General features: G+C 37.6%; 1 protein-coding gene across 5 annotated transcripts in view; it reads left to right on the top strand.

Moving 5' to 3' along the window:
- The window catches only part of HMGCLL1 (3-hydroxymethyl-3-methylglutaryl-CoA lyase like 1), a 194,148-nt gene that overhangs the window by 36,803 nt on the left and 132,386 nt on the right, over window positions 1-24,959 (top strand). For 4 of the 5 annotated variants that reach the window (XM_045498582.1, XM_045498584.1, XM_045498586.1 and 1 more), the window contains exons 2-3: window positions 10,051-10,131; window positions 10,364-10,471. The exons of the other annotated variant lie outside the window; for it this stretch is intronic. In XM_045498582.1, the coding sequence (XP_045354538.1) occupies window positions 10,051-10,131; window positions 10,364-10,471 (189 nt within the window). The remainder of the gene's footprint in view (window positions 1-10,050; window positions 10,132-10,363; window positions 10,472-24,959) is intronic. 5 annotated transcript variants of the gene reach the window in all.

The following is a 24,959-nucleotide window of genomic DNA, read 5'->3' as shown; positions in this document are numbered from 1 at the left end:
ATTCATGTTGAATTATGCTTTATATCTGCACTGATGCCCAGCATTAATTTTCCGTTTAGTACCTAGGACAAATATTAGCATGCATACATCAGGAGAGTGTTTACATTTTTAGATCTTGTTCTTAATCTCTGTTAAACATTGACTGAATGCAGTTGGGAACAAAGTACTGGATATATTCCCCTTTTCCTTTTGGCTGTCAAAAATTATTAAAAGGTAAGTAGAGACCTTCTTTTACCTTTTGATTTTGTAAATTAAGATATATTGTTCATAAAGTTGGAGGTGACTTAATGGTACATTACAAACTTGTACCATATTAGAAATTAAATTCTTCTTAAACTGCCAGAGATCGCCTTTGAGTGAGCACTGGGGCATGGATATTCTGAAAGAAGGGTTTCAAATATCAACTTTGTTGATTCAGTCCATCCTGGAAAGGCACCAGAGAGAGAAATGTCGTTAGATTGTTCCAGAGGACCAAGGTTTCTGTTGATACCTATCCTACCAGTGAGAATGCTGTATGTGTTTCTGACTATGTTAGGTTAACAGGGAAATATCTAAGAAATAACAAATAGCAGAATGTGGAGAGTTTAATGTTACCACAAAATGCACCATGTGCATATTTCATACGGGATGAAAAAAAAATAGATTCTTTGTAAAAGTGGACATCTAATTTACGCTCCCTTAAAAAGTTCAATTTAATTTCAAAAGAAAATCTTACAATTTCCTGATTCATACTTCTCATCTGTGTAGTGGGAGCATTTGATTTGGCTGGTGTAGCAGTTCTCTGTGGGAAGAATACTGACTATGAAACAGGATATGTCAATATTATAAAGACTTTATTTACACATAAAATTACTCCTCAGGAAATGAAGTGAGTGCAACATATAAAAATCTGTCAGGAAATTTCTCCTGTGGATGGTGGTGTTTTCTTAGAGGGGAAAAAAAAGCAGGATTTGTAGAGCGAATAATAAGGAATCATCTGTCACCATCAGGAGGATAGACTGTATATATAGAAGTCTCCCATATATATTTTATGTGTAAATATATAAAATAAATACATGAACACACCCCATTAAGATTTCAGAGAAACCCTCATCAAAATATGCCTTCCATTTAATTTTATGTAAGATTGAAAAATGTAAGTAAAGCAGCCCATTTATGTTCTACATAAAAGAATGGTTCATTATTTCACAACCTTAAGCTCAATAGTTTGTGGTATATTTAATCTCATCCTAAAGAAAACTAGAAAAGGAGCCAGGGAACTTAGTTGGGTAACCTTAGAATGTCATTTAATCTCTCTTTCAGTTCTGCCTACCTCACAGGGTAGCTTCACAGATGAAATGTGGATAGAAAAGTGCTTTAGAATAATAAAGCAACATATAAATGCAAGATAGTATTCCTTTTGTTGTTGTTCTATGAAAGCGAACCATTAGAAATCTGATGCCAAATGTGGGCATACATTCAGCATATAACATGGCTTTTTGAATGCCTTGTTCTGGATAATACATCTTTTGTTTTCACCAGTATCATACATGACTCCACATTAAACAGGATACACTGAGCTCAGTAACATAGACCTTTTAATGCTATAAAAATAAATTCAAACTATAGACCTATTTAAAGACTATGTTGCTAACTTCTGCAGACGACTTAAAAAAAAAACTTATATGTTCCTTGGAACATATACGTCATTTATCAACTCTTAGATACTCACTGTAAAAAAAATTGCTGTGCCCCCACTCCCCCTGCTCTCAGAAAGTAGCATGCAGTTCCCTGTGCCACTAAACTGTGAGCTTACTATGGGTGCAGATTTTTGTTTGGTTGGTTTATTTCCACATATCTGATAACTATAATAATGCTGCTAATATGTATTGGATAGATGAAATTTCAAACTTACTTTTCTGGTTAGATTTAAGCTCATTTATTCATTTAACAAAGAGCATTTGAGTGTTTAGTGTGTGTCCATTCTAATGACTCTGAAGATTTATAATCAAAATAGGCTTAGAAATGGGCAAAGTGGTACTTCTAGATATATTTTAAGATAAGTCTCTACAGAGTGTTATAGGATAATAGAAATGAAATTACTGCGTTTGAGGAGATCAGAAGAGTCTGGAGTAGATGACAAATAGATTCTTAGATAATGACTAAGAGGTTTTGTTGAGAATAGTAACTGAGTATTAATTGAAGTAATAAGAATGTTGAGACGCAATTCTTCATGGGTCTCTTGCATTTTTGTATGTATTATTAGCAAGGCATTGATTAAATTTCTTTGAAAATGTCTTTTCAAGGTGTTTGTCTGGCAAACAACCTTGGGAAACAGAGCAAAGGGCAGGCGTGCTAACTGCCCAACTGTGAAATACTCAGGTTCCCCCAAGCACCGCTCATGTCATGCTCAGGGAACCAGTGAAAGAAAATGTTGATGCTCTGATGCTCGGACTGGTATTAATGTGAATAATAAATTTTTTGTCTCAGATTCAAGAGTTGAATATCTTCTGCCAGCACCCATAAAACTGTGACAGAGTTGCTTATGAGCTAGTATGTAGGGTAAAATCTTACTCCTTCAAAGGTTGTGACAGTTTGTTAACGAGGATGGAGTATAGAGGAAGACATAACTTCCTGAAAGAGAAAGAATGAAAACTTTTCTGATGAACTAAAGGGATTTGAGGGAAGAAAATGGAAGTTAATAATGAACAAATTGACCAGATTTTATAGTCAATTGAGCACAATAGGGTCTACTGTTTTATTGCTTGTTAATGATGAGAAATTGGGAAGATGGTTGCAGCCTGGTTTCCAGGAAGCAGGTTCAAGGGTTGAGCGGTGCCTTGATTATGTTAACTTTCTTAGGGGCAGGAAGGAACTTCCTTCCTGGTGGACAGTCTCAGGTCCACCCATTGTAACAGCTAGCACTAAGATAAACACTGTGTGGGCTGAAGATTCTCTTCCCTCTTTTCATCAACAGTTACTAGGAGTAGAGAAGAAATAAATTGGGACAATGTTATGAAAAGAAATTGGGTGAATCATAGGAACTTCGGTTCAGTTGGGAGTTGAGGGTATGGGGTAAGCAATGATTGTGATAGAGGAATAGCAGTAACTGCACCTTTTTACAACTTAGCCTGTCCTGCAATCTGTCATGGAAAACTTAGATATAATTGGAGATGACAGCAAAAGATCTCTGAGTCTGTGAGTCCTGGCTGCTCTACAGAAACTTTGGCCCTCTTGGAGAGATTTGGCTGGGGTTCCTGTAAGGAACCATAGATGAATCAGTCATTGACTAGTACACATAAACCAGATTGTGTTTATAGTGCTGAAAGGTAACATATTGGAGAATGAGAAGGGAGCCAAAGAATTCTAGATAAATTTTATCATTAGCCTTGCCACTTTGCAAAACTCCCTTAGCCAATATATTGTGACTAGATAAAGAGTTAGGAGATGTGGATCATGTGCAAGTCAAGCCCATGCCAGCCAGTGGGAACAAACCCCTCATTATCCTGCTGGAAACCAATGCAGTTGTGGATGCTGAGTGCAGGGGTTTCCTAGGTTAAAATCCATGGTGTTAGTAATGATGATTGTTTTAAATTTTTTTAATGTTTATTTATTTTTGAGAGGGAGACAGACAAAGCATGAGTGGGGGAGGTGCAGAGAGAGAGGGAGACACAGAATCCGAAGCAGGCTCCAGGCTCTGAGCTGTCAGCATAGAGCCCAACGCGGGGCTCGATCTCATGAACCATGAGATCATGACCTGAGCTGAAGTAGGATGCTTAAACGACTGAGCCACCCAGGTGCCCCAGTAATGATGATTTTCATGTGTAATGTAGTACTTTGTGTGGTTTCGAAACATTGCAAGTTCATCTGATTGAGCTGGTGAGCAGCTACTATGCTGCCCAAAATAGAAAGTAAAGGTGCCTTACTGCTATGGAACTAATCTTTCCCTCTGTGCCCCTGATCATTTCCAGTCTTCTTCCTCCATCTGCTTTAAGGAAAAAGATGATTATTAATGGAGATGATCCATCTGAGTATGCTGGGGAACTTTGGGGAGAGGGAGGACTCAAACATTTTTGGCTGTCATCTAAAGGTGTCAGCGTCCTACTCAATCCCATGGGTGGGAGTCCTGTTTTCAACTGATGAGGTTTGGGCAGTGTTCCCAATGGGAAAAGAGAATCAAAGTAACCTTTTGGGTGGGGCTGTTGAGGCCAATGCAATGTATTGTTGATTCCACATCGGAACATATAGTAAGAGTTGATATGTGATGGGATTGTAGTTGTCTGTCCCATAAGTGCCAGAGGGGGTCACCTCAGTTAGGAAGAGCTGCATGTAGTGAAGTGAAGATACGCTTGGGAATCCCTGAATCCTTCTGACCAAAGACAGGCAGCATCCACTTAGAGGTGCTGCTTAGGAATTTGTACTTCTCACTGCCCTGACAGAGCTACCAGGTATCTTTTGAAAATCAGGTATTACCTTGTTATTGAACTCTTGCTGAAATTGGACACCTGAGTCATGGGAGATTGTGACTCTATGGCCTATTTTCATTTTGGAAATGACTAACAAGGTAGTACAACCTCAATAGGCCTCACTAATCAAATAGAAATGGTATATTCAAGAAAGTGGTAAGCCTGTCCCCAGTGCAATCTCAGCTTTACACACAAAAAGTAGCAGTTGCCCTCTGCTGCCCACCCTGCTGCCTAAAGCAAAGCTACTGATTCAGTGGCACCCTTCTATTTACAGTGCTTTTCCAGAGGCCTTGGCCTGGTTGGATGATATTTTGGCTAAGCTGAAACCTGATGATGTGCACAGGGCTGCTGTGGTTTCACAACCTCTGTAACAGTTGTGCAGAACTAAAAATGAGTGTGATCATCCTACCCACTCAGAAGAACTTGAGGATATTCCTTTTTTTTTTTTTTTTTTAACTGACTTTGGGGTGTGGTCAGTGCACTAGCTTATTTGCCATTTGGACATGTATAGACTGAAAAATCAAAGACAGATCTTTAGGTGCTCTGAATTGTGTTGATTGAATCACATGAGGCCTACATTCTAATATCCCCTAGAATCACGTTGCTGATCAACTTCCATCATCTGGATTACCATCATTGCTATCTGGATGGATCATAGTAGTGGGCATGGCAACATATCCACCATCATAAAATGGACAGAAAGTAAACAACTCTTAGCTTCTGGTGCAGAGTCTCTACTGCATACAATTTATACAGCTGGTTGGGTCCAGGACCCTTCAGAGGAGGAGGGGGCATGGCTGAAGTCAATACTGCTGGCTGGCTTTATCCTACTACTTATAGTTTTGTTGAGAGTAGCCTTAATTAAATGTCTTATGAGATAAATTGAACAGGTTTGGTCCCAGGCTCTGTTCATAACTGCAGAAGCCAACAGAGTGGCTTACTTATTGGGAAAATTTGCCATAAATCAAGATGGTATAAAAATCAAGAGTGATTACTATTGGGAAGTAATTCTCCATACATGTCTTAAATTTCTGTATGTCTACAAGCAGAGTTACAATTGCTTGATTCCAACCTCTCTTTTCAAGAATTTTTGTATTGAAGGGGGTGCTTGGGTGGCCCTGTTGGTCAAGTGCCTGACTCTTGATTTTGGCCCAGATCATGATCTCATGGTTGTGGAATTGAGCCCCACATTGGGCTCTCCACTGGGACCCTGGGCATGGAGTCTGCCCAAGATTCTCCCTCTCCTTCTGCCCCTCCCCCGCTTTCATGCACTCTCTCTCTCTGTCTCTCTCTCTTTCGAAAAAAGTATTTTTATATTGGGAACACCTTTTTGTTTTTTTGGAACAGCGTTACATGCTAGAAGTCTTCTGGAGCAAAGGCTAAGTGTCCTTAAAGTCTTAGAAAATAGAGATAATGTCTTCCTGCAGAGCAGAAGGTAGGCATGCTCATAGTTAAGTATAACAAACATGTTTACCTCTATAGCCATGAAAAGATCATGCTTACCGCCTATTACTAAAGGTTCAGGTTCACTGTGCTTGGGGTTCCTTTCCTGTAGTGCAACCCATTGCTTGTGCAAGTGTCACTTCATCTTCTTTGCTTCTCCCTGTAGGATTTGGAGCTTGAGGAACCAGCACAAAGGCTAATCCTCTAGCTGTTGCTTTTGCTGTGAGTGTTGTGAGTAGTAAGCTTTTTTAAAATTTTTCCTCTGACCCAGGTGTCTTGTGCCTTCCACCAGCATCCATGCTGCCTCATTAGATAGCTTACAAGCAGGCTAAAATTTCAGATCCTTAACTATCCTTCACAATTAGTAACTATAAAATATTTACCTGTAATGTAAATGGTCTAAAGAGTTGAAATTTATTTTTGTCCATATAAAGTATAAAATGATTGCTTCTTACTGGCATGGAGTCGTTATTTAAGCAGTGATTGAAAGATACAGGCTACTTCATTATTTTTGTTGATTTACTTTTGGTTTTGTTTGGTCTTGAGTTTTCAAGTTTTCCATGCTCCTCTGCATCAAGCTTGCTGAAAGGCAAGGAGCATGGAGGGATATACATTGGATATTTCATCCAATTGATTGGAATTTGTTCAGATATAACTGTTACATAGGGCAGAAATGTAGTCCATTCCTTCGTCCATATAGAAGAGAAATGGATTTGGTGGAAAATGTTTTTCACAGATGGAAGGTATTTCTAAGCAGCAGAAACCTCACGTATACAGACATGAAAGGGTGGAAGACAGGATTTTGCCCTGGCTAAAATCAGAGGATGCATGAAGTAGAGACAGTGGTAGAAGATGAGAGGCTTGTCATAAATCATTTTACCTTAGACTGATGGATTGCTCTGAAGGTGACTGCTGGATGCTGAAAGATTTTAGTCATGGAAAAACAAGATGAGAAACACTACCTAGGAAGCTATAGCAACAGATTGGATGAGAAAAAAAAATGACAATTTTAATGAAGCCAGTGACAGAAGAGATTCACCAGCATAATCAACAAGTAATTACTGAGCACAGTCTAAGTGTTATGCATTGTTCTGGGTGCTGGGTATATGCCAAAATAAAACAGTTAATAAATGGGCCACTTAGATATAAGTGGTAAGAAAGAAGGTGAAGAATAGCATGTGGTGGGAGAATGTCTGAAGAGAGGCATGAGGTGGGGAAAATAATGAGATCAGTCATGAATCACTTCTATATACTTGGACAGCACTTAGGTGAGTTTGTCCAGTAGACATTGTTTATGTGTAGCCGAAGCTCCTTACAGAAATCAATACAGAGATAGTAATGACTAGAAAAGGGCTAAAGATCATCGAGAGAGGGCTCTCACATCATACATATTCAAGTGTTAATGAGTTTTATTTATTTATTTGTTTGTTTATTTAATTTATTTTGCTGTTAACAAGGAGAACACATTTTAATTTTGTTCAGATTTCTCAGATTCACTGATAGAGGGAATACATATCCATGCTTACACAAAACAATATTATATTCAAGAAGAAATCTAATATCAAGTGAGCTGATATTCTGCTTTTGTTATGGGATAGAGAAAGTCTGCCTTATAGGAATGGAGGTCTCAGTCTTGGATTCCCCATGAGAAGATTTACAAGGGGATCCGTGCTCATGCTCAAATAAAGGCAGCTAGAAGGAAAGTAGCCAGCACAAAGCAGTTTTATTAAAGGAAAACACATTCCTAAGGTGGGAGAGCAGGCAGGTTCCAGGAGGTGGAACCAGCCCTCAGGTTGTTATTGGATTGGATATTATGGGGGCTCTCTGGGCTAGGGGAGTGCTGTGAGGTACAGTGGGATGATCTCTAATGGAGGCTGTTTCTAGCCATTTGGAGGGGGAATTTTTAACCCTATGAGGTTTGTGGAATCATCATATCATTTGTCAGGCAGGGCTGTATACGTGCAGTGCAAATGCATTATAATGAGTGTGGAGGTTCTACTGGGGCAGAGCTGGATGAGGAGAGGACAAGTTTGTACCTGTGGCTCTTTGGTCTGTCACTCCTGAGGTCTTAGAAGCCATCAGATCAGGATGTTGTGCTCCCCAGCTTTAAATGTGTAGTTTATTTGTCAACATCCTTGGCTCCAGCTCCTGTCTCTATCATTCCTCTTCAAGGAATTGGGACTCTGCCTCAGGGCATTCTCTCCACTGCTCATATCTAGCTTCTACCTAACACTGAAATGGCTGTACTTGGTAGAGGTTCCTACTTCAGTTTTTTCAGATTGTTGCTTCTGTTAGCTACACAGTGTTGTAAAGGACTGTTTTAAGTTTTTTAATTGCATTTGGCATGTTGTTACCACCTTAAAAAAGACTGTGTTTCTTGTGGTTGTTAAAACATTGCTGTTGAATAAAGAAGTACTCTTCATCCATGTATATATACTCCAAGCTAATTGCTGTTGAAGGTGCAGGTTCAGGAAAAAGCAGGAATGAAAAAACATGGCTTAAGATTGGTCGGTTTTGTTTGTTTTTTATTTCTGCTGTTTAAGGACTGAAGGTAACAAAAAAGAATGAGCTTCTGTTATTCCACTTTTCCATGCCATCCTTGTCATTTATTGCCTTGAAATTATGGCCAATGTAAATGAGACTTGGTTTCATGGTTGCCTTCCAAAACTGAGCTTAAAGATGAGGAGCCCCATGCTTCCCTTACAACCTGCTCAGAGGATGTAGAGAGGAGAATTCTTTTCCTTTTTAGTTAATTTTTGCTCATTAAATTGCCCAGTTTAATGGAAATGTTGAGGGTGGTATGTAAACATTGTAGCAGGGATTTTCTGGGTTCTTTTGCTGAGTTAGCACACAATGCCAATAAGAGAACATATTGGCTATGGCCCTAAAAGGGCCAACGAGCAATTTTCTGTGTCAGAAAACAAACTGGGTTCTGCATCCAGACCACTTGACCAGTATATGTCGATGATTGCTACAAGGACAGAGTGAGACAATACATATTGGTTGGCCCACATCCATCATCCCTATTGAAAGGCAAGACAAAAACAACTCTGAAGTACAGGTCCTGCTGATTTTGATGGATTCTATCAGCTATCTATTGAAGAAATTGATGGTAGTTGCCCACACTTAACATAGCTTAGAGATTCTAGGGAATTATTATCATTTTAACTGTGATATGACATTGAGAAAGGCAGTTCCTATTTTTCTTGTTTTAAACTGTCTTTTTATTTTTTTAAATTTATTTTTAAAGTGTATTTATTTTGAGAGAAACAGAACGTGTGAACAGGGGAGGGAGAGAGCAAGGGAGAGAGAGAATCCCAAGCAGGCTCTGCACTGCATTGTCAGCACAGAGCCCGATGTGGGGCTCCATCTCATGAACTGTGAGATCATGGCCTGAGCAGAGATCAAGAGCCAGATACTTAATTGACTGAACCACCCAGGTGCCCCATAAACTAGTGTCTTTTTAAATATGTGTCCATAGTACTTGGTTTGGGCCAGAGGTTCTAGAGTCTAGACCTTCTGCCATTTCAGATTTGGGCAAAAGGTGGAACAGTATTACACTGGGTTACAACTAGGTGTACCCAGTGGAATATTGAGGGTTTAGACCCTACTGGAGTGGCTCTGTACTTTGGGAGCTATGTTTAGGTGCTGGTTGTGCTGTATGACACAGAAAATAAATAAGCAGCATACCTTTTTGTCTAGTCTCAGCTTTTCTGGGCATAGGCCAGAGAACCACAACCACATTCCTCAAGTTCAAGGTATGGAGTGTGACATCTTTAAGACTGTGCTTGGTAGAAGTATGTTAATACAAAGAAACGCTTTTGTAATGAATTCTAACAATAGTAAATTTTATCAACACACAGAGAGTCACTCAACAAATTTGCTCTATAAGTCCTAAGTATATTACCTTTTCCACAGTTATATTTTAGAAATTAATCTTTGCAGTTTTCATCTAATGACTGGATATTACTGAGCTAGAAGAAAAAAATGATCTCATGTTGCTGATAATACAAACTTGATATTTGGATTATAGCACTGTGTTGAATTTAGCTTTCTGGGGTGAGAACTTTCTATACAAAGTGTAATTGTTTGATTTTTCAAATAAGCAGGTTTGATGACCTAACTGTTACCTATTTGTCTTGCCTTGTATTTTCCATTTCAGGAAACATCCCAGTTATCTGGACTCCCTGAGTATGTTAAAATAGTAGAAGTTGGACCCAGGGATGGATTGCAGAATGAAAAGGTAGTTTGATACTAGTTTAACATAGTTATTCCAAATGCTAAATCAAAATATTTATTAAGATTCTAAAGACTTAGATGGGTTTCATATATTATATGATTGTGTTTGTCCTCAATTGCTACTTGAATTTATGCATCTTAAATATGATTTGCTTCTGTTAGGAAGTAATTTTCTATTTATGCTTCAATAGACACTATGCAAAATACTTATAAGATAATTTTTAATGCTTTCATAGGTTATAGTTCCTACAGACATAAAAATTGAATTTATCAATCAACTTTCCCAAACTGGCTTGTCTGTAATAGAAGTGACCAGCTTTGTGTCCTCCAGATGGGTACCACAGGTATGTAAATCCATAATTCCTTAATTGAATCTTTAATTCAACTTTGCCAAGATTTAGCAAATACTGTAAATTGTAATATTAACCTGATATAATTACTAATTTACTATGTTTTTTTTTCCCAAAATATTAGCCCATGCACTGAGACACGATTAAGGAAAAATCCCTCTGATGAAACATCTTCTATCCATTAAGTCCTAAAAAGTTACTGGGAACTCCATCCCAAGCCTACCTGAGTATAATGGTCCAATATGATGAGTAGATAAGGTTCTTAAATAGCAATTTAGGAGCCTGCTGTCCATTAACTACTTACTGACTTCATAAATTATCTGAATATCTTTAGGTGCTTTCACTTTCTTATCTCTTAGAATGAAGTATTGATGAGTTGCCTGATACCTTAAAGATAAAATCTCCTATTAGAAATGTAGATACATACTCGTCACTTTTTTTTTTTTAGCACTTAAATTTGCTAGAGAAATCTATCTATCATAGCAAGACAAAGGGAGTCATCTCAATCTTCTCTTAAGATAAAGCCTACCCAGATTTGACAGTCATGTGACAACAATCATCCCTTCTGAGATTTGGCTCTGGTCTTTGAAACATGATTAGTAGCCATTAAACCAATCCCTCTCCGTTTCCTATCTAATACCTGTGCTCATTCCTGGGATCCTTCAATCTCTCCCTGGCACTTAAGTTCACTGATTATCTTCTCATCTCATTCCCTTGGTTGTTATTCTCTGTAATCCTCATTCAGTTACTTGCCCAACTGCTCTTTTTCTGTCATCCTTGACATCATGTAAGTTTAAAGTTCCCTTAACATTCTACCTTCAGTAATTTCCTTGCCTGTGCTCTCTTCTTTGGCCTGTCCTTCCAACATTAACAGTCACTTTAAAAGGGTGACAAATCTAGGGGTCCCTGGGTGGCTCCATCATTTGAGCATCCATCTTCTGCTCAGGTCATGATTTCACCTTTCCTGTGTTAGAGCCCCGCCTCAGGCTCTGTGCTCACAGCTCAGAGCCTGAAGCCTGCTCCGGATTCTGTGTCTCTCTCTCTACCTGCCCCTGCCCCTGCCCTGCTCATGCTCTGTCTGTCTCTCTCTCAAAAATAAACATTAAAAAATAAATAAAAGGATAACAGATCTGTACTTTTGGTCCTACCTTCTCTGATAAGCTTCATCTAGATGTGCAGTCATTACCTCAGACTCACTTGGGTTGAAATCAAACTCCCTACTGACCATCCTGCCTTATGTTAATAGCTCATTTCGGCAAACATTTTTTAATTATCTGCTTCCTAGACTGTAAGAGTTACAGAGGTAGTGACCTTGTCTGTCACTCTTCCCCCACTGCTTAGTGCCTAGTAAGTAGTTATTGTGAAATGAATAAAGAATCAAACAGCCTGAAATAATAATAACATGTCACTTTGAATTTTTTGGTATGGACGGCTGACTCTTTTGTTCATGTATTTGGTTCTATGTAATGAAGACCACAGGTAATTTCCTTAGGAAGGCACAAAGAGCTTTAGGAGACTAGACCTATTTCCTTGACAATGCCATTTTGTAAAATTGCTCACCATTATTTTATGAGCTGTCATTAATTTTAAGGGAATGTGAGCCCCTTGTATCATATTTAAGTCTTCATGAAATTGCCTCTGTTTGAGTCAGTTAGTGTTCATTTCACAAATTTGATGACTGTTGAAGAAAAACTAGAAAGACAGGTATAACTTCAGGGTAATGTCAGAAAAAAGGAGAGTTCTTGTGAATATTAATTCATGACCAATCACAGTAGTATTTCAGATATAATATTTTACTAAGATATTATTTTACTAGAGATAATTTACTAAGATAATGTTTCACTTCAAGATTTTTTTATTTTCCAATGATTTCGTAAGGCTGCTTACAAAATACTCTTCTTTACTGAAGTGATGCAAATTGTCACCAATTGTCACATCCTATTATTACACAACTCTGGAAATTGTTTGATAGATTACTCTTGAAACTAATCTAAGTGACATTTAGAAAAATGAGGCTAGAACGCTTCTACAGGACCATCCTTCTTGTTTAGCCAGCTTAGAGAAAAGATGGTCAGAGCAAAAGGGAAGGCTGTCCCTCTGTATGCAGTAATGAAAAACTGCTTTTTGGTCTCATAATGTAAGTAGATGTGTGATGGGGCCATAAAATAAGATGATTTATTCTAGGCTTGGTAAATTCGTGACTTAACCTATTGAGATTGAATGAACACTTCCTAGGCTCAAAGTATTATTGAATAAATGATGAAATTCCCATTGTGGCTCTTGAGGACAGCTGTGGTGAGGCCGAAGTACCTCTGGGACTGTGTTGCTGTCCGCATTCTGCCTTGAGCTTGAGTAAGTGACTTCACCTCTTTGGACCTTGGAAATCCCAGCAATGCTGCCAATAGCATGGGAGCACTTAGGGCAGTAAGGCCCATGAGTGGATTCCTGCATATGAGTGCCCAGAGTCCAGAGCACCTGGCTCTGACCAGTTCTCAGCAGGCTTACCTGAGTGATTGTCTAACAGATGCATTGACTGACCCCTGGTCTCCACACAGTTAACTTCCTTCTTTTTGATAAAAAGAGTTTTTCTTAGAAAGTATGTGTTTAAATACTGCAGCGGACAGGTCCGATCTGAATAATTGAAGATACTTATTCAAATACTAAATATATGTCCTGTGTTTTTCACTTTTAATTCTATATGGGCACGTGCATGACAAAGTGTTTCAAATTGTTAAACATCTGTAAAAAAGAAGCATGTCTGAATCAAATAAACTATCGGATTGAGTCTTCCAAAGTTATGCCAGTCATTTTCTAGATGACCTATCAACCTACCGAGGTCTTTTCAAAGGGTGATTGCGAGAATATCCCATTTTTTCAATTCGATTTTCCATAGTTGTGCTTGTGTTTTAGATTTCACTGAGATGGCCTGTGCAGAGCAGTTTTTATTGTTGTAGTCAGTGATTGTCTTCTCATGTAATTCTGCCGATTGCATTGCATTGTCATGCTAATGAAAAGCTGGAAATCAGAACGAATTCATAATGCTAATTTCTCTTTGGACATTTTATCTTGTAACCACTGACTTTTGAAGAAACTGTCATGACATTAGACTCCTGTAACTTAAAATAACATCTGAGATGGGACGGAACAGTTTTAGTGCAACTGCTTACAGGTATTTGTGTGAAGTGATTTGTACTTCTAAAGACTGGGAGTGTGGCTGTAAATCGGTGTTCTATTAATTCTCTGCATTTTCTTTTTCTTTTCCTTAAATATAGGTCATGGGAATAGTCGTCTAGTTTATGTTTAGATTGCTGCTTGTTCACTTATTCTTTTTTTAGCGTTTTAAAGCGTTTTTACAGTTGCTGCCCACTGTTGTGTTTGGCAACGGCTTTCTAAGGCAGCTAAAAGAAAAGTTCCACAGTAGCAGGGTGCCATATAAAACAGGATCCCACACCTATCATCTAAATGGCCAGAGATGATAAAATACCTGCCATTAAAAGAAAAAAAAAAACACAAAAGTCAACATGTTCTTTACAACTTATCTGGAAAAAAAGACTTCCTTAGAGTGACATATAATATAAGAACATTTGAAAAGAATCCAGATAGCCCCTCACTTCTATGGAATGAAGAAAGAAAACATGTTTATAAAAATAGATAGGCTTACTGCAACTTTGGAATGTGGCTCTTAGTAGTAAGTTATTTAAATCATGATAAAGACAATAATTTCAAAATAAACTAGTGTTTTATATTCATCTTATTTAGCTATTTGGTTTTAAATGTTTTCATTCACATGAGTGATGAAAGTGAACATCACTTACGGAAAAATAAGAATACATTGAACGTCCACAACACCGTATGTTTATGTAGATCATATGCAATGTATCAGCAAATGCTCCCTTTCAAATTCGTTTTTTAACAGTTGGAAAGGGTGGGTGCCAAGTCATGACATGGACAGAGATTTTCTCTGTAAAAGTAGGAAAAAATCCTCAAAATACTGTAACAATTACTTACAAATTCGTTAAACACTTATAAGTATAACCTAAGCGCAATGTGAGCAACAAGGAATGCATAAACTTTCCCCTGCCCTCCTTTTAGTGTATGATGGAATTCTTTATTAGTAATGAAGACAGTTAACTGGATTGAAGTTTCAGGTTCAGATTTATGTTGGTGAGATGCAGGACGCTGTAGATTCTGCTTCTGAGTGTTCTGCTTCTCTTCCTTGCTCTGCCCTTGTTGAAAGGATGGGTGTGTGGAGAAGAAGCTTGGAAGAGGGTATTTTAGCATAGATGATGAGTGAGTGAGTGTGTGTGTGTGTGTGTCAGAGAGAGAGAGAGAGAGAGAGAGAGAGGTTGAGAGAGCACATGTGCGCACACACCGCCCCCCCAAGTATTTTGCTTATGAGGCACAGTTAACTGACAGGTTAATTTCATCATCTGGGAAGTGTTGCAGTGCAAGTCCCATCCGTTATACCTCTAATGATTTGGCCTCTGCTGTCTCCGCAGAAAATGGAGGATAAATTTACCGAGACAGCAGTTCCATTTCGTGATTACAGAAGTCCCAGTACCCAGATAGGTGGGAGAGCGTGAACTAAAGGACGAACATTTAACTCTTCAGTGGAGGTGGCCTGAGTGTGCTCACTCTCTTTTTAAGATACTCTTTGTTGCTACTACACGCTAAGATTAACTGACTTGTCCTTAACTGCTGTCCTTCTTGGTACTTTGAGGCCTTCCACATGTCATTTCTACAGTAGAGATGTGTCTGGTCAGTTATCACAGTCAGCATCAAGCACCTGCCAGTTTGGATCATCAGACTAGTCATTGGTGATGTCTTCATTTCCTTTCCTTAGCTCCTGAATTTGTAGTTGTGGTACACACACTAATGCGACTTCCTTTTAAAAAGGTTTATATTAAGGAAGTTTAAAGGTCGTTTTTTTGTTTGTTTAACAATAGCTTCTAACTGTACTAGGCTTTCTTTCTTTTTTCTTGTTGTTCAACTTATTTGAGCATGTTGAATTTCTTACGTGTCAAATAATAATTGGTTAATATTTGTTCAATGGTTGATCTCAGAGAAGAAATAGACATGCAGGTTTTCAGTAAATGAGCTCTGATAGTTATTTAAAAAGAAATGGGTGCCTTTTACTCTCTCTCCAAATATTAAAAACAAAAGGTTAAAAAAGGGAATCTTTGGTGGGTACCTGGGTGGTTTAGTAGGGTAAGCATCTCCCTCTTGATTTTGGCTCAGATCATGATCTCAAGGTTGGTGGGATTGAGCCCCGTGTTGGGCTCCACACTGACAGCACAAAGCCTGCTTGGGATTCTCTCTGCCTCTCTCTCTCTGCTCCTGTCTCTTTCTGTCAAATAAATAAACATTAAAAAGGGAGGGCACCTGGTTGGTTCAGGCAGCTGAGTGTCTGGCTCTTGATTTTGGCTCAGGTTATGATCCCAGGGCTGTGGGATTGAGCCCCGTGTCGGGCTCCGTACTCAGTATGGAGCCTGCTTAAGATGCTTGTGCTCCCTTTCTTGAAAAATTAACAAAAAAGTAGGGGCGCCTGGGTGGCTCAGTCAGTTAAGTGCCCAACTTTGGCTCAGGTCATGATCTTGAGGTCTGTGAGTCAGAGCCGTGCTTCTGGCTCTGTGCTGACAGCTCAGAGCCTGGAGCCTGCTTCAGATACTGTGTCTCCCTCTCTCTCTTCCCCTTCCCTACTCATGCTGTGTGTGTGTGTGTGTGTGTGTGTGTGTGTGTGTGTGTGTGTGTCTCAAAAATAAACATTAAAAAAATAACAAAAAAGTAAACGGGCGCTTTTTAGTTTTGTCAATTGTTTCCTTTGCTGTGCAGAAGCTTTTATATTTTTATGAAGTCCCAGTAGTTCACTTTTGCTTTTGTTTCCCTTGTCTCTTGGGGTGTGTCTAGTAAGAAATTGCTGCAGCCAAGGTCAAAGAGGTTGCTGCTTGTGTTCTCTTCTAGGATTTTGATGGTTTCCTGTCTCACATTTAGGTCTTTCATCCATTTTGAATTTATTTTTGGTGTAAGGAAGGGGTCCACTTTCATTCTTCTGCATGTGGCTAGATGGGTGATGAGTATTAAGGAGGGCACTTGTTAGTGTGAGCACTGGATATTGTATGTAATTGATGAATCACTGAATTCAATGCCTGAAACCAATATTGCATTGTGTGTTAACTAACTAGAATTTAAAAAATTGGAAGAAAAAAAGTAAATGGGGATAAGATTGTGCTATGAAAGCTGTATTCACATGGTAAAGTACATTAGCTCTTCAAGAAAATAATAACAAAACAAAACAAAACTAGCATATCAGATTTTCTAGCTCATTTTTTCCTGGCATTTAATGGCATGAACCACAACCTCTTCAGATTGTTTCAATAAGTCTAGCGATTTTCCACTGAGTGTATAACATGTACCAGATATCCCATATGTGTATACACCTGTGTGTTCACAAGTGTTTTCACAGATCCACATATCTGCGATTGCCTGAGTCCTTGAAAGCTAGTAAAATGAATTCTGGTCCTTTTGATTATCTGCATAACAAATACTCAAATTTAGCCTCCTGAAACCTTAACAGCCTTTGTTTTTGCTTATGGTTTCTATGGATCAAGAATTTTGACATGGCTCAGTTGGGCAGCTCTGGCTAGGGGTTTTGCATAGATGGTGGTCCCAGCTGGAATAGCAGGGATTGGCTGCTGGCTCATTTGGGGCCTGGCTGGGCACCTCTTTCTCTGTGTGTTCTCAGAACCTCTGTAGGTGGTCTCTCTGAGTGGGTTAGTTTGAATTTCCTCAATGGTGGCTTAGAGTTGCAAAGGGGAGTGTTGCAAGAGGCAGGCAAAAATGGTGTGCCTTTCATAACCAAGTCTTATAAATGTTACGGCATTAATTTTCCATTAATAATGAGTTGAGGCAATTAAAAAGCCATCCATTTTCAAAGATGTCACCTCTTGATTGGAGAGTGGCCTTCTAGAGGAGCACTAGAGGAGTGGGAGAAGAAATCTCATTGGAGCGGTTTTTATATTTTTGACACTTAGGTTTTTAAAAATTATACAGTAATTAATCTAGCTTCACACTCTTTCTTACTAAAAACTAAAGAATAAATATAGTTGATTTAAAAAAAAAGTCTCTGCATTCTGAAGCTCCTAAATTAAAAAAACAAAACAAAAACAAACAAAGATATTTTAGCATTATCAGGGCTGCTAATAATGACCTCAATCTTACCCAACCCCTTTATAAATTTGTGTGCCTCAAATGGGATTCAGGTTGGCATTTGAAGGAGAGGGTTTTTGCTCAGACAGCATAAGAGATGAAGGAGAGAGACAGAAATGAAGTAGAAGCTGGTGAAACAGGAGTCCTAGGCCTTTGCCTTCAGAACCACCTCTTCCCTGGAGCGAAGCCAGCTTTTTCCTACATCCCAATTTCTAAACATGCACCAAGATGAAAGATGAGGCCACGGGAGGGGAGAATCACATCCTGCCCAAAGATGGGGATGGAAGGAAAAAGAAAACGCCAGAAAACAAAACATAAAAGTTAGAGTTTGCAGTTTGCCTTTATACCCCCCAAATCCCCACCATCCATGTGAAGGTGGTGAGCCCACACAAATGCAGGAATCGCTGTCTTCACTGTGGAGGATATGATTTCTGTAGACCTAGAAGCCCTGCCTTCCATGTCCAGACCTGCTCAGCAGAGTCTGTAACTTCTAGACTAATACCTTTCTAGATCGTCTCTTGTAACCTAGTGGGCATGCCTGGCAGGTACACATGATTCAGTTCAATGTGTTGAACTGTTTAGGTAATGCCTGCCTCCTTTTGAGAGAGAGTAGGAAGTCCTTTTCTTTTCTTTTTATAAAAAGCAAATGTCAATGTACTCTAGAAATGAAAAGTCGCAGTTAGATTTTTGTTGCTCTTTGTTATGAGGAAACATCCTGCATTATTTTAAGTTACTGTATTAAGATGTTTCTCTAGGTTTGCAGTTAATTTTTTTTCCTTTTAAGTAAGAATAATCAAATGTATTCTGAGTACTATACTAGGATCTCTCTACATAACGGTGGTGAATTTGATTTATATCCTCTACAAGTGTTGCTTGTATAACAGCAGGTATTACTATAGCTTTACAAATAGTGATGGTGTAAATTCGTATTTCTCCCCTTGGGGGGGGCAGGGTTTACCGACTTGTTTTGTATTGTTTTCTTTTGTTTTGCTTAATCATTTTCTATGTTTTTAAGCAGTGACTAACCTGAAGTGAAAAATTTTAAAGTGTTTTAAAAGTATTCACACTTAAATTATCACTGTGGGTCTCACATAAGGCAAGAAAATTGCCTAAAGCATATTCACAAAATTTTAAAACACCTTTTGTCTCAGAAACAAACATGGAAATATGAAAATGGGTGTTTGAGTTATAATAGTGGACATTACTGTTTTTTTTTCTTTTTGAACTGGTTTAAGGTAATAGTTTGCAATAAAATTGGAACAAATATGAGTTGCTAACATTGTTCATATTATTTAGCATTCAATACCAACTTACTTTGCAGCTAAGATAGAGTTTTTCATTACTGTATCCAAAGCAAAAGTAAACCTGTAGTTAAGAGCAATAATGTCACCAGTTCTACTGGTCAGATTTTCTTCTTTTTTTCATGCTGAAGGTATAATTCAATATATTTGAATGTCTTTCCTCATGAGACCAAAAACTATAATTATGCTCAAAGATTTATTCTCAGAATTTACTGCTTTTATGATCACTTAATAGGATCAATTGCATGTTGACTAACAAATTGGGTTTTATTTTGTTTGTAGATTTATAAAAAGAACTATAACAAAATGTTAAAACACTTTATCATTTTTTATTCACTAATATTGAATGTATTGCATTTAGCGTATTTTCCTCTAAGTTTTCCTTTGAAAGAAAGGAACAGTTGTTCAAAGCTGCTTGATTATATTAAAATAATTTTTTTGTATTTGGTTAAACTAATCTTAAAATCTAGTCTTGTGGAACTGTCTATATGCATTGACAGCTGAAAGGTCTGCACATCATATAATTGCATAAATGCTGAATATGGGTACATTTTGGCACAAGAAAGATGTGAGCCTAACTTATTAACGGTCTTTTCTGCAATATTCTGATGATCAGTTTATTGATAAACATTGTCAATCTTATTTCAGTGTAAACTCATTCCATTGGTGTGTCTCCTGACCAAGCCACTTAAATGCAATCCACTTTAAGAGAAGCAGAGTATGTCAATGAACTAAATTTCCTTTGAAAAATTGATGATCCTTATAAAATGAGCATTGAAAATGAAAATATTACACCATTCATTTTTAAGTAGATATAAAATACATACTTTGTTAATATGTTTATGAAGAATTATGCTTTCTAGTTAATTTTTAAAAAGAAAAGCGAAGTATCTTTATCCAAATTTGTATGCACACACACGCACACGCACACACACACACACACAAACACACACACACATTCTGATCTAAAATGCCTGATGGGAGCCTGGGTGGCTCAGTCATTTGAGCATCCAACTCTTGGTTTCTGCTCAAGTCATGATCTCACAGTTGGTGGGTTCAAGCCCAGTGGTCAGGCTCTGTGCTGCCATTGTGGAGCCTGCTTGAATTCTCACTCTCTCTCTCTCTCTCTGCCTTTCCCCCAAGTGCCCGTACTCTCTCTCCCTCTCTAAAAGCTAAACAAATAAATAAATAAATAAAAAAGTAATAAAATACCTGGTTAATTTTTTTGAAAGTTTTACAGGTGTAAAAAAAAATATGTAATAGGGAAATTAGATAAATATGAATGCTGAAGTTTATATTACATTCAAAAAATCACATTAAGCAATAAATAAGTTTTATATTTGAAAACATACACATTGAGATATGTATGCTAGTGTTTCACTTCTTCCACATTTGATAAAGGACCATAAATTTATATTTTCACATACTGTATACTTGTCAATAGAAAGCATATTTTATAACAAATTTTATTTTACTTTAAACATTTTTGCCCAAATTAATTTATGTTAAATAACTTATAAAATTATACACTGATTGTAATTATAATTTAGAAGAGAATGTTTTACAACTTCTATGAATTTTAGACATTCATTATTAATATGTAAAAATTCTTTGAAGAATGCTGTTCATTTTATACATTTTATAAAGGTTTTAGACAACATCCATCTGTAATTAAAAAGGTTGATATGTTATGGTTTTGTTTTAGGTATTCACATTCATGTTTCCCTATTTAACTGCATAAATCAAGTAATTTTTGAAATACTAACGTGAAAGCTGGTTCATGCCAATAATTCGAGAAAACTAATACAACTTCCTACCTTCATGCCCTGCTGGGATGTGAGACCGATTATAAATTATAACACTACTCTTAGTTAAGGCTAGTGAATTTTATATTGAATTCAGCTTACAATATATAGTAAGAAATGTATTTCTTAGTAACCTCAAAATAGTTATTTTCCCTCAAGCCTTCAGGTTGCAGGTTTCCTAAGCTTTTAGTGACATTATTGTATCTACTGCCTAGATATAATGACATATACATTTTCTAATGGAATGATAGAAAATCTGAGACCTGACTTTTAACTCACGTATGAGTTGGCTAAGTATTTTTTAAAATGTTAATTTATTTTGAGAGAGAGAAACAGTGTGAGTGGGGGAGGGGCAGCGAAGGGGGGGAGAGAGAGCATCCCAAGCAGGCTTCACACCATCAGCACAAAGCCTCATGTGAGACTCAAACCCATGAACTGCGAGATCATGACCAGAGCCAAAATCGAGAGTTGGATGCTTAACTGAGCCACTCAGGCTCCCCTGGCAAAGTATTTTTTTTATCCGTCTTATGCCTTGTATATTTTCCAATTGTTCATTGTCCTATTCATTACTTTTATTATGTTTATTAAAAACTTCACTGAGTTCTTTGTTGAGCTTAAAAATTGAATAATGCATATTTACTAACAGTAGTCATGATATTGACATAATAAGGCAATTGTAGAATTAATAAGAATGTAATTACTAAAAACAATTAAAACTTAGAGGTTTTAAAATCAAGTGAATATCTGTAAATTAGTTACAATAAAATGGAACTTGGTAACCAGAACACATTAAGCAGTTGGCCATTGGTCGCTCTAACTTTTTAAAGTTCTGTGTTCTGTACTGTTGACTAAAAAATAGATCTTCTGATCCATGTGATGGCTAAATCATTGTATATGATCATACAACTTTAACAATGATGGAATTCCTTGTCAGAGTAGTAAGACCCTTTTTGCTACAGCCCTTATTGCCAGCAAGATGATCTCCCTCAAACAACTCAGGCTTACCCTCTTCTCATCAGTGTCGCTATCCACCGTGGGCAGAGGTGCCCTCTAGAAAGAAATATAAAGAAGAAGGGAAGCTCTGTTTGTCAGTATAGAATGAGTACAATTAAATTTAGTATTTTAAAAGTGACTTCTTCCATGTATGGAAAATAACAATGTTGACAGTGTTATTATCAAACCCAGAGGCATGATCTATGAGAGGTAGCACAGTTGAATGGAAAGAAAATTATATACTGGGAGCTTTGAGACTTCTTGCCCCTACTTCAGAGTGATGTTGGGAACATGATTGTTTTGACTTGGGAAGACCAGGAGCGTGGTCACAAAGGCATTGACCTGAACAAAGAATAACTAATGTGTATTTGTTAAGTTTATCTTAGGAAACTGGGAAATGTTATTAAATAAAATTACTGGTTTCTCTGTCTGAAACATTGGTTTTCCAGTCTAAAACCCACAAATCCATTGGGTAGATTGGATTTGTTTTGTAATTTAAAAATTAATATTTATACACATTAATGGGTTATGATTAAAATGTCCTGCCTGCATTTGTAGTAAAAGAGTAGGGGTCATATGTTACTTGATTTGGTCACTCTTAAGCATGTGTGTTCCATCCAATACAGGGCAGCACAAAAGTCCTTAGAACACAAAGGCAATGCCAAACAAGGAAGTACAGGAAATTATACACCAGACCAAATTAGTTTTAAGGCTTCTGGACTTAAGTTTTTTTAAGCGTGGTGTCAGACCATTTTAGTAGTGCAGCCAAAACAGGGTATTGGGTAGGAAAAAAAAAAAAAAAAAAAGAAAAAACACTAGATGTTCAATTTTCCAGAGATTTCCTGTGTTTATTATTATAAGATGGTGATTTATTAAAACTGTCTTACTTCTTCAAGCAGATCAAGATTTCCTTTGTGCTACTGAGGCTGAGATATATGGGGTTGGTGCAAAGAGTCTGTGAATGAGACAGGGTTATAGTACCCAGGCTACAATGCTGTTCATAGCTGGTTAGAGCATTTTCACCCAGAATTGTCAGGAACAGCTCTAGTCCATTTTTTCTCATTACTGAATTTACAAAAGTATTACATTTAAGAGGAGTTACTGCTCAAATTAAATTTTGAGTTATAGTGTCTGAAACCACACTATTTACATTTTTATAGTAATAGATGGCATGTGTTGAAGAAATTACACCTTCTGTATCTGTCTTTCCTGCTGTACTCCTGCATATAAAAAGTAATCCCATCAGTTATGTCTCATCTGTCAAGTGGAGATGGTAGGGAAATGCCTTCTGACATTTCCTTGTTTTGAACTTAAATGAATGTTGTCCTGGGTGATGGTGGTGCTGGTGGGGCAAACAAAAAGAATCCTTCAAAAATATTTTTTAAAATGATTTGGCAAATGATACTAGCAAGCACGGGAAAATGAGGGTTATAAATCCATGAGTTTAAATCTCATTCCTGACAAACTATAAATTGGTTTATTAAGCAGAGAATGTATAAACATAGATCCAGAAATAATGATATATCAAGAATAAGACATTCCAAACTGATGTCACTATTTTCTTGAGAGTTTTCTTCTGGAGTGGTAAGGAAAAGGAATACTATAGACACTATGAATGTGTATTTCAGGAAGATCCTTAACTATCTTGATAACTGTGAAGAGCAAACTAGAAAGTTTAGTGCTTTCCAAACTTTATTTTTTAATCCATGGGATTTTTCCACCCTAGGTGAAACATTTTTAGAACCTCAATATGTGCTACAGAGAGGAAATTACCTTAAAATATTTGTATAGCTGTCTCCCAAGGCCCTGGGAGGGCACTAGCAATGTACTCAACTGGCCATACAGTTCAGGGAAATTTACAAAAGTTAGATATTTTTGTGTTGTTTATCTTATAGAAGCTTCCTCTCATATTGCAGTCATTTTAGGTCCACATAGCCTGCATCTACCTCTGAATAAAAATGAAATTAATGTTCTTTACTGAAGCAGGAGTGAGGTCCTGAGTGTACAGATTTGTCTTCCTTTGAGCAGAAGCCAGCAACAGCCTTTGTGACTTAAATCCACTGTGATTCTGTCTTGTTGATGTCTAGCATCTCCTGAGAAGTTTTGAAACTATAGATTCCTTGGTCCCACAGCAGAACAGAATCAGAATCTGTACCAAAATCTATATATTTTTTAAAGTGTATCAAATCGTTCTGATAGTGAATCTAGTGTGGGAGAACCTGGTTTAGATAATTAAACCATGCTTCCCCACCCAAATTGTTTAGCTTGAGGATGGAGTCTTTCTAGGGGCTACTCCCTTGACATTGTGACACACAAAATGTTTAGCAATGGCTAAGATAAAGATGCAGAAAATAGATGCTATAGGGGATATACTTATCAAAGAGGTATTAGAGAATGGGCGTATAGGCAAGTAGACTTGGGCCCCATCTCAGCTCTCCCAGTCACTAGTTGGATAATCTCCCTCATCCTTAGTATCTCTAGTCATCTTCTACAAAAATTGCCCCCTCATTGGTTTGTTAAAAATGTTTAAAGAGATGGGGCGCCTGGGTGGCTCAGTCATTTGAGCATCTGACTTTGGTTTGGGTCATGCTCTCGTGGTCTGTGAGTTCAAGCCCCACGTCAGGCTCTGTGCTGACAGCTCAGAGCCTGGAGCCTCCTTCAGATTCTGTGTCTACCTCTCTCTCTGCACCCCCCCCCCCATTCTCTCTCTCTCTCTCTCTCTCTCTTTCTCTAAAAAAAAATAAATTAACATTACAAAAAAATAAATGTTTAAAGAGATAATGTGCATAAATAATTCAACACATACAGACATAACATATAGATGAGCATAAAGTAAATGTTTGTTTTTATCATTATTACCATTCTTGGTAAAAGTAAAATCTTAGAAGAATTAGTAGAGAAAAAGAATCATGGTTCAAGATGGGTCGAATTCAAAAGAGAATAAAGGGCAGGAAAGAAATTTGAGTTCATTTCAACAACCATTTATTTATTGTATTTTATTTTGTATTATGGTGAGTGGGGGAGGGGCAGATGGAGAGAGAGATAATCTTAAGTAAGCCCCATGCTCAATGCAGAGCCCAAAGTGGGGCTCAATTCCATGATCCTTAGATCATGACATGAGCCAAATCAAGAGCTGAATGCTCAACTGATTAAGGCACCCAGGCGCCCTTTAACAAC

Source organism: Leopardus geoffroyi, chromosome B2 (assembly GCF_018350155.1).
Source record: "Leopardus geoffroyi isolate Oge1 chromosome B2, O.geoffroyi_Oge1_pat1.0, whole genome shotgun sequence".
NCBI classification, from domain to species: Eukaryota; Metazoa; Chordata; class Mammalia; order Carnivora; family Felidae; genus Leopardus; species Leopardus geoffroyi.
The sequence above is the reverse complement of the archived record's forward strand: the minus strand, read 5'-3'. Positions and strand labels throughout refer to the sequence as shown.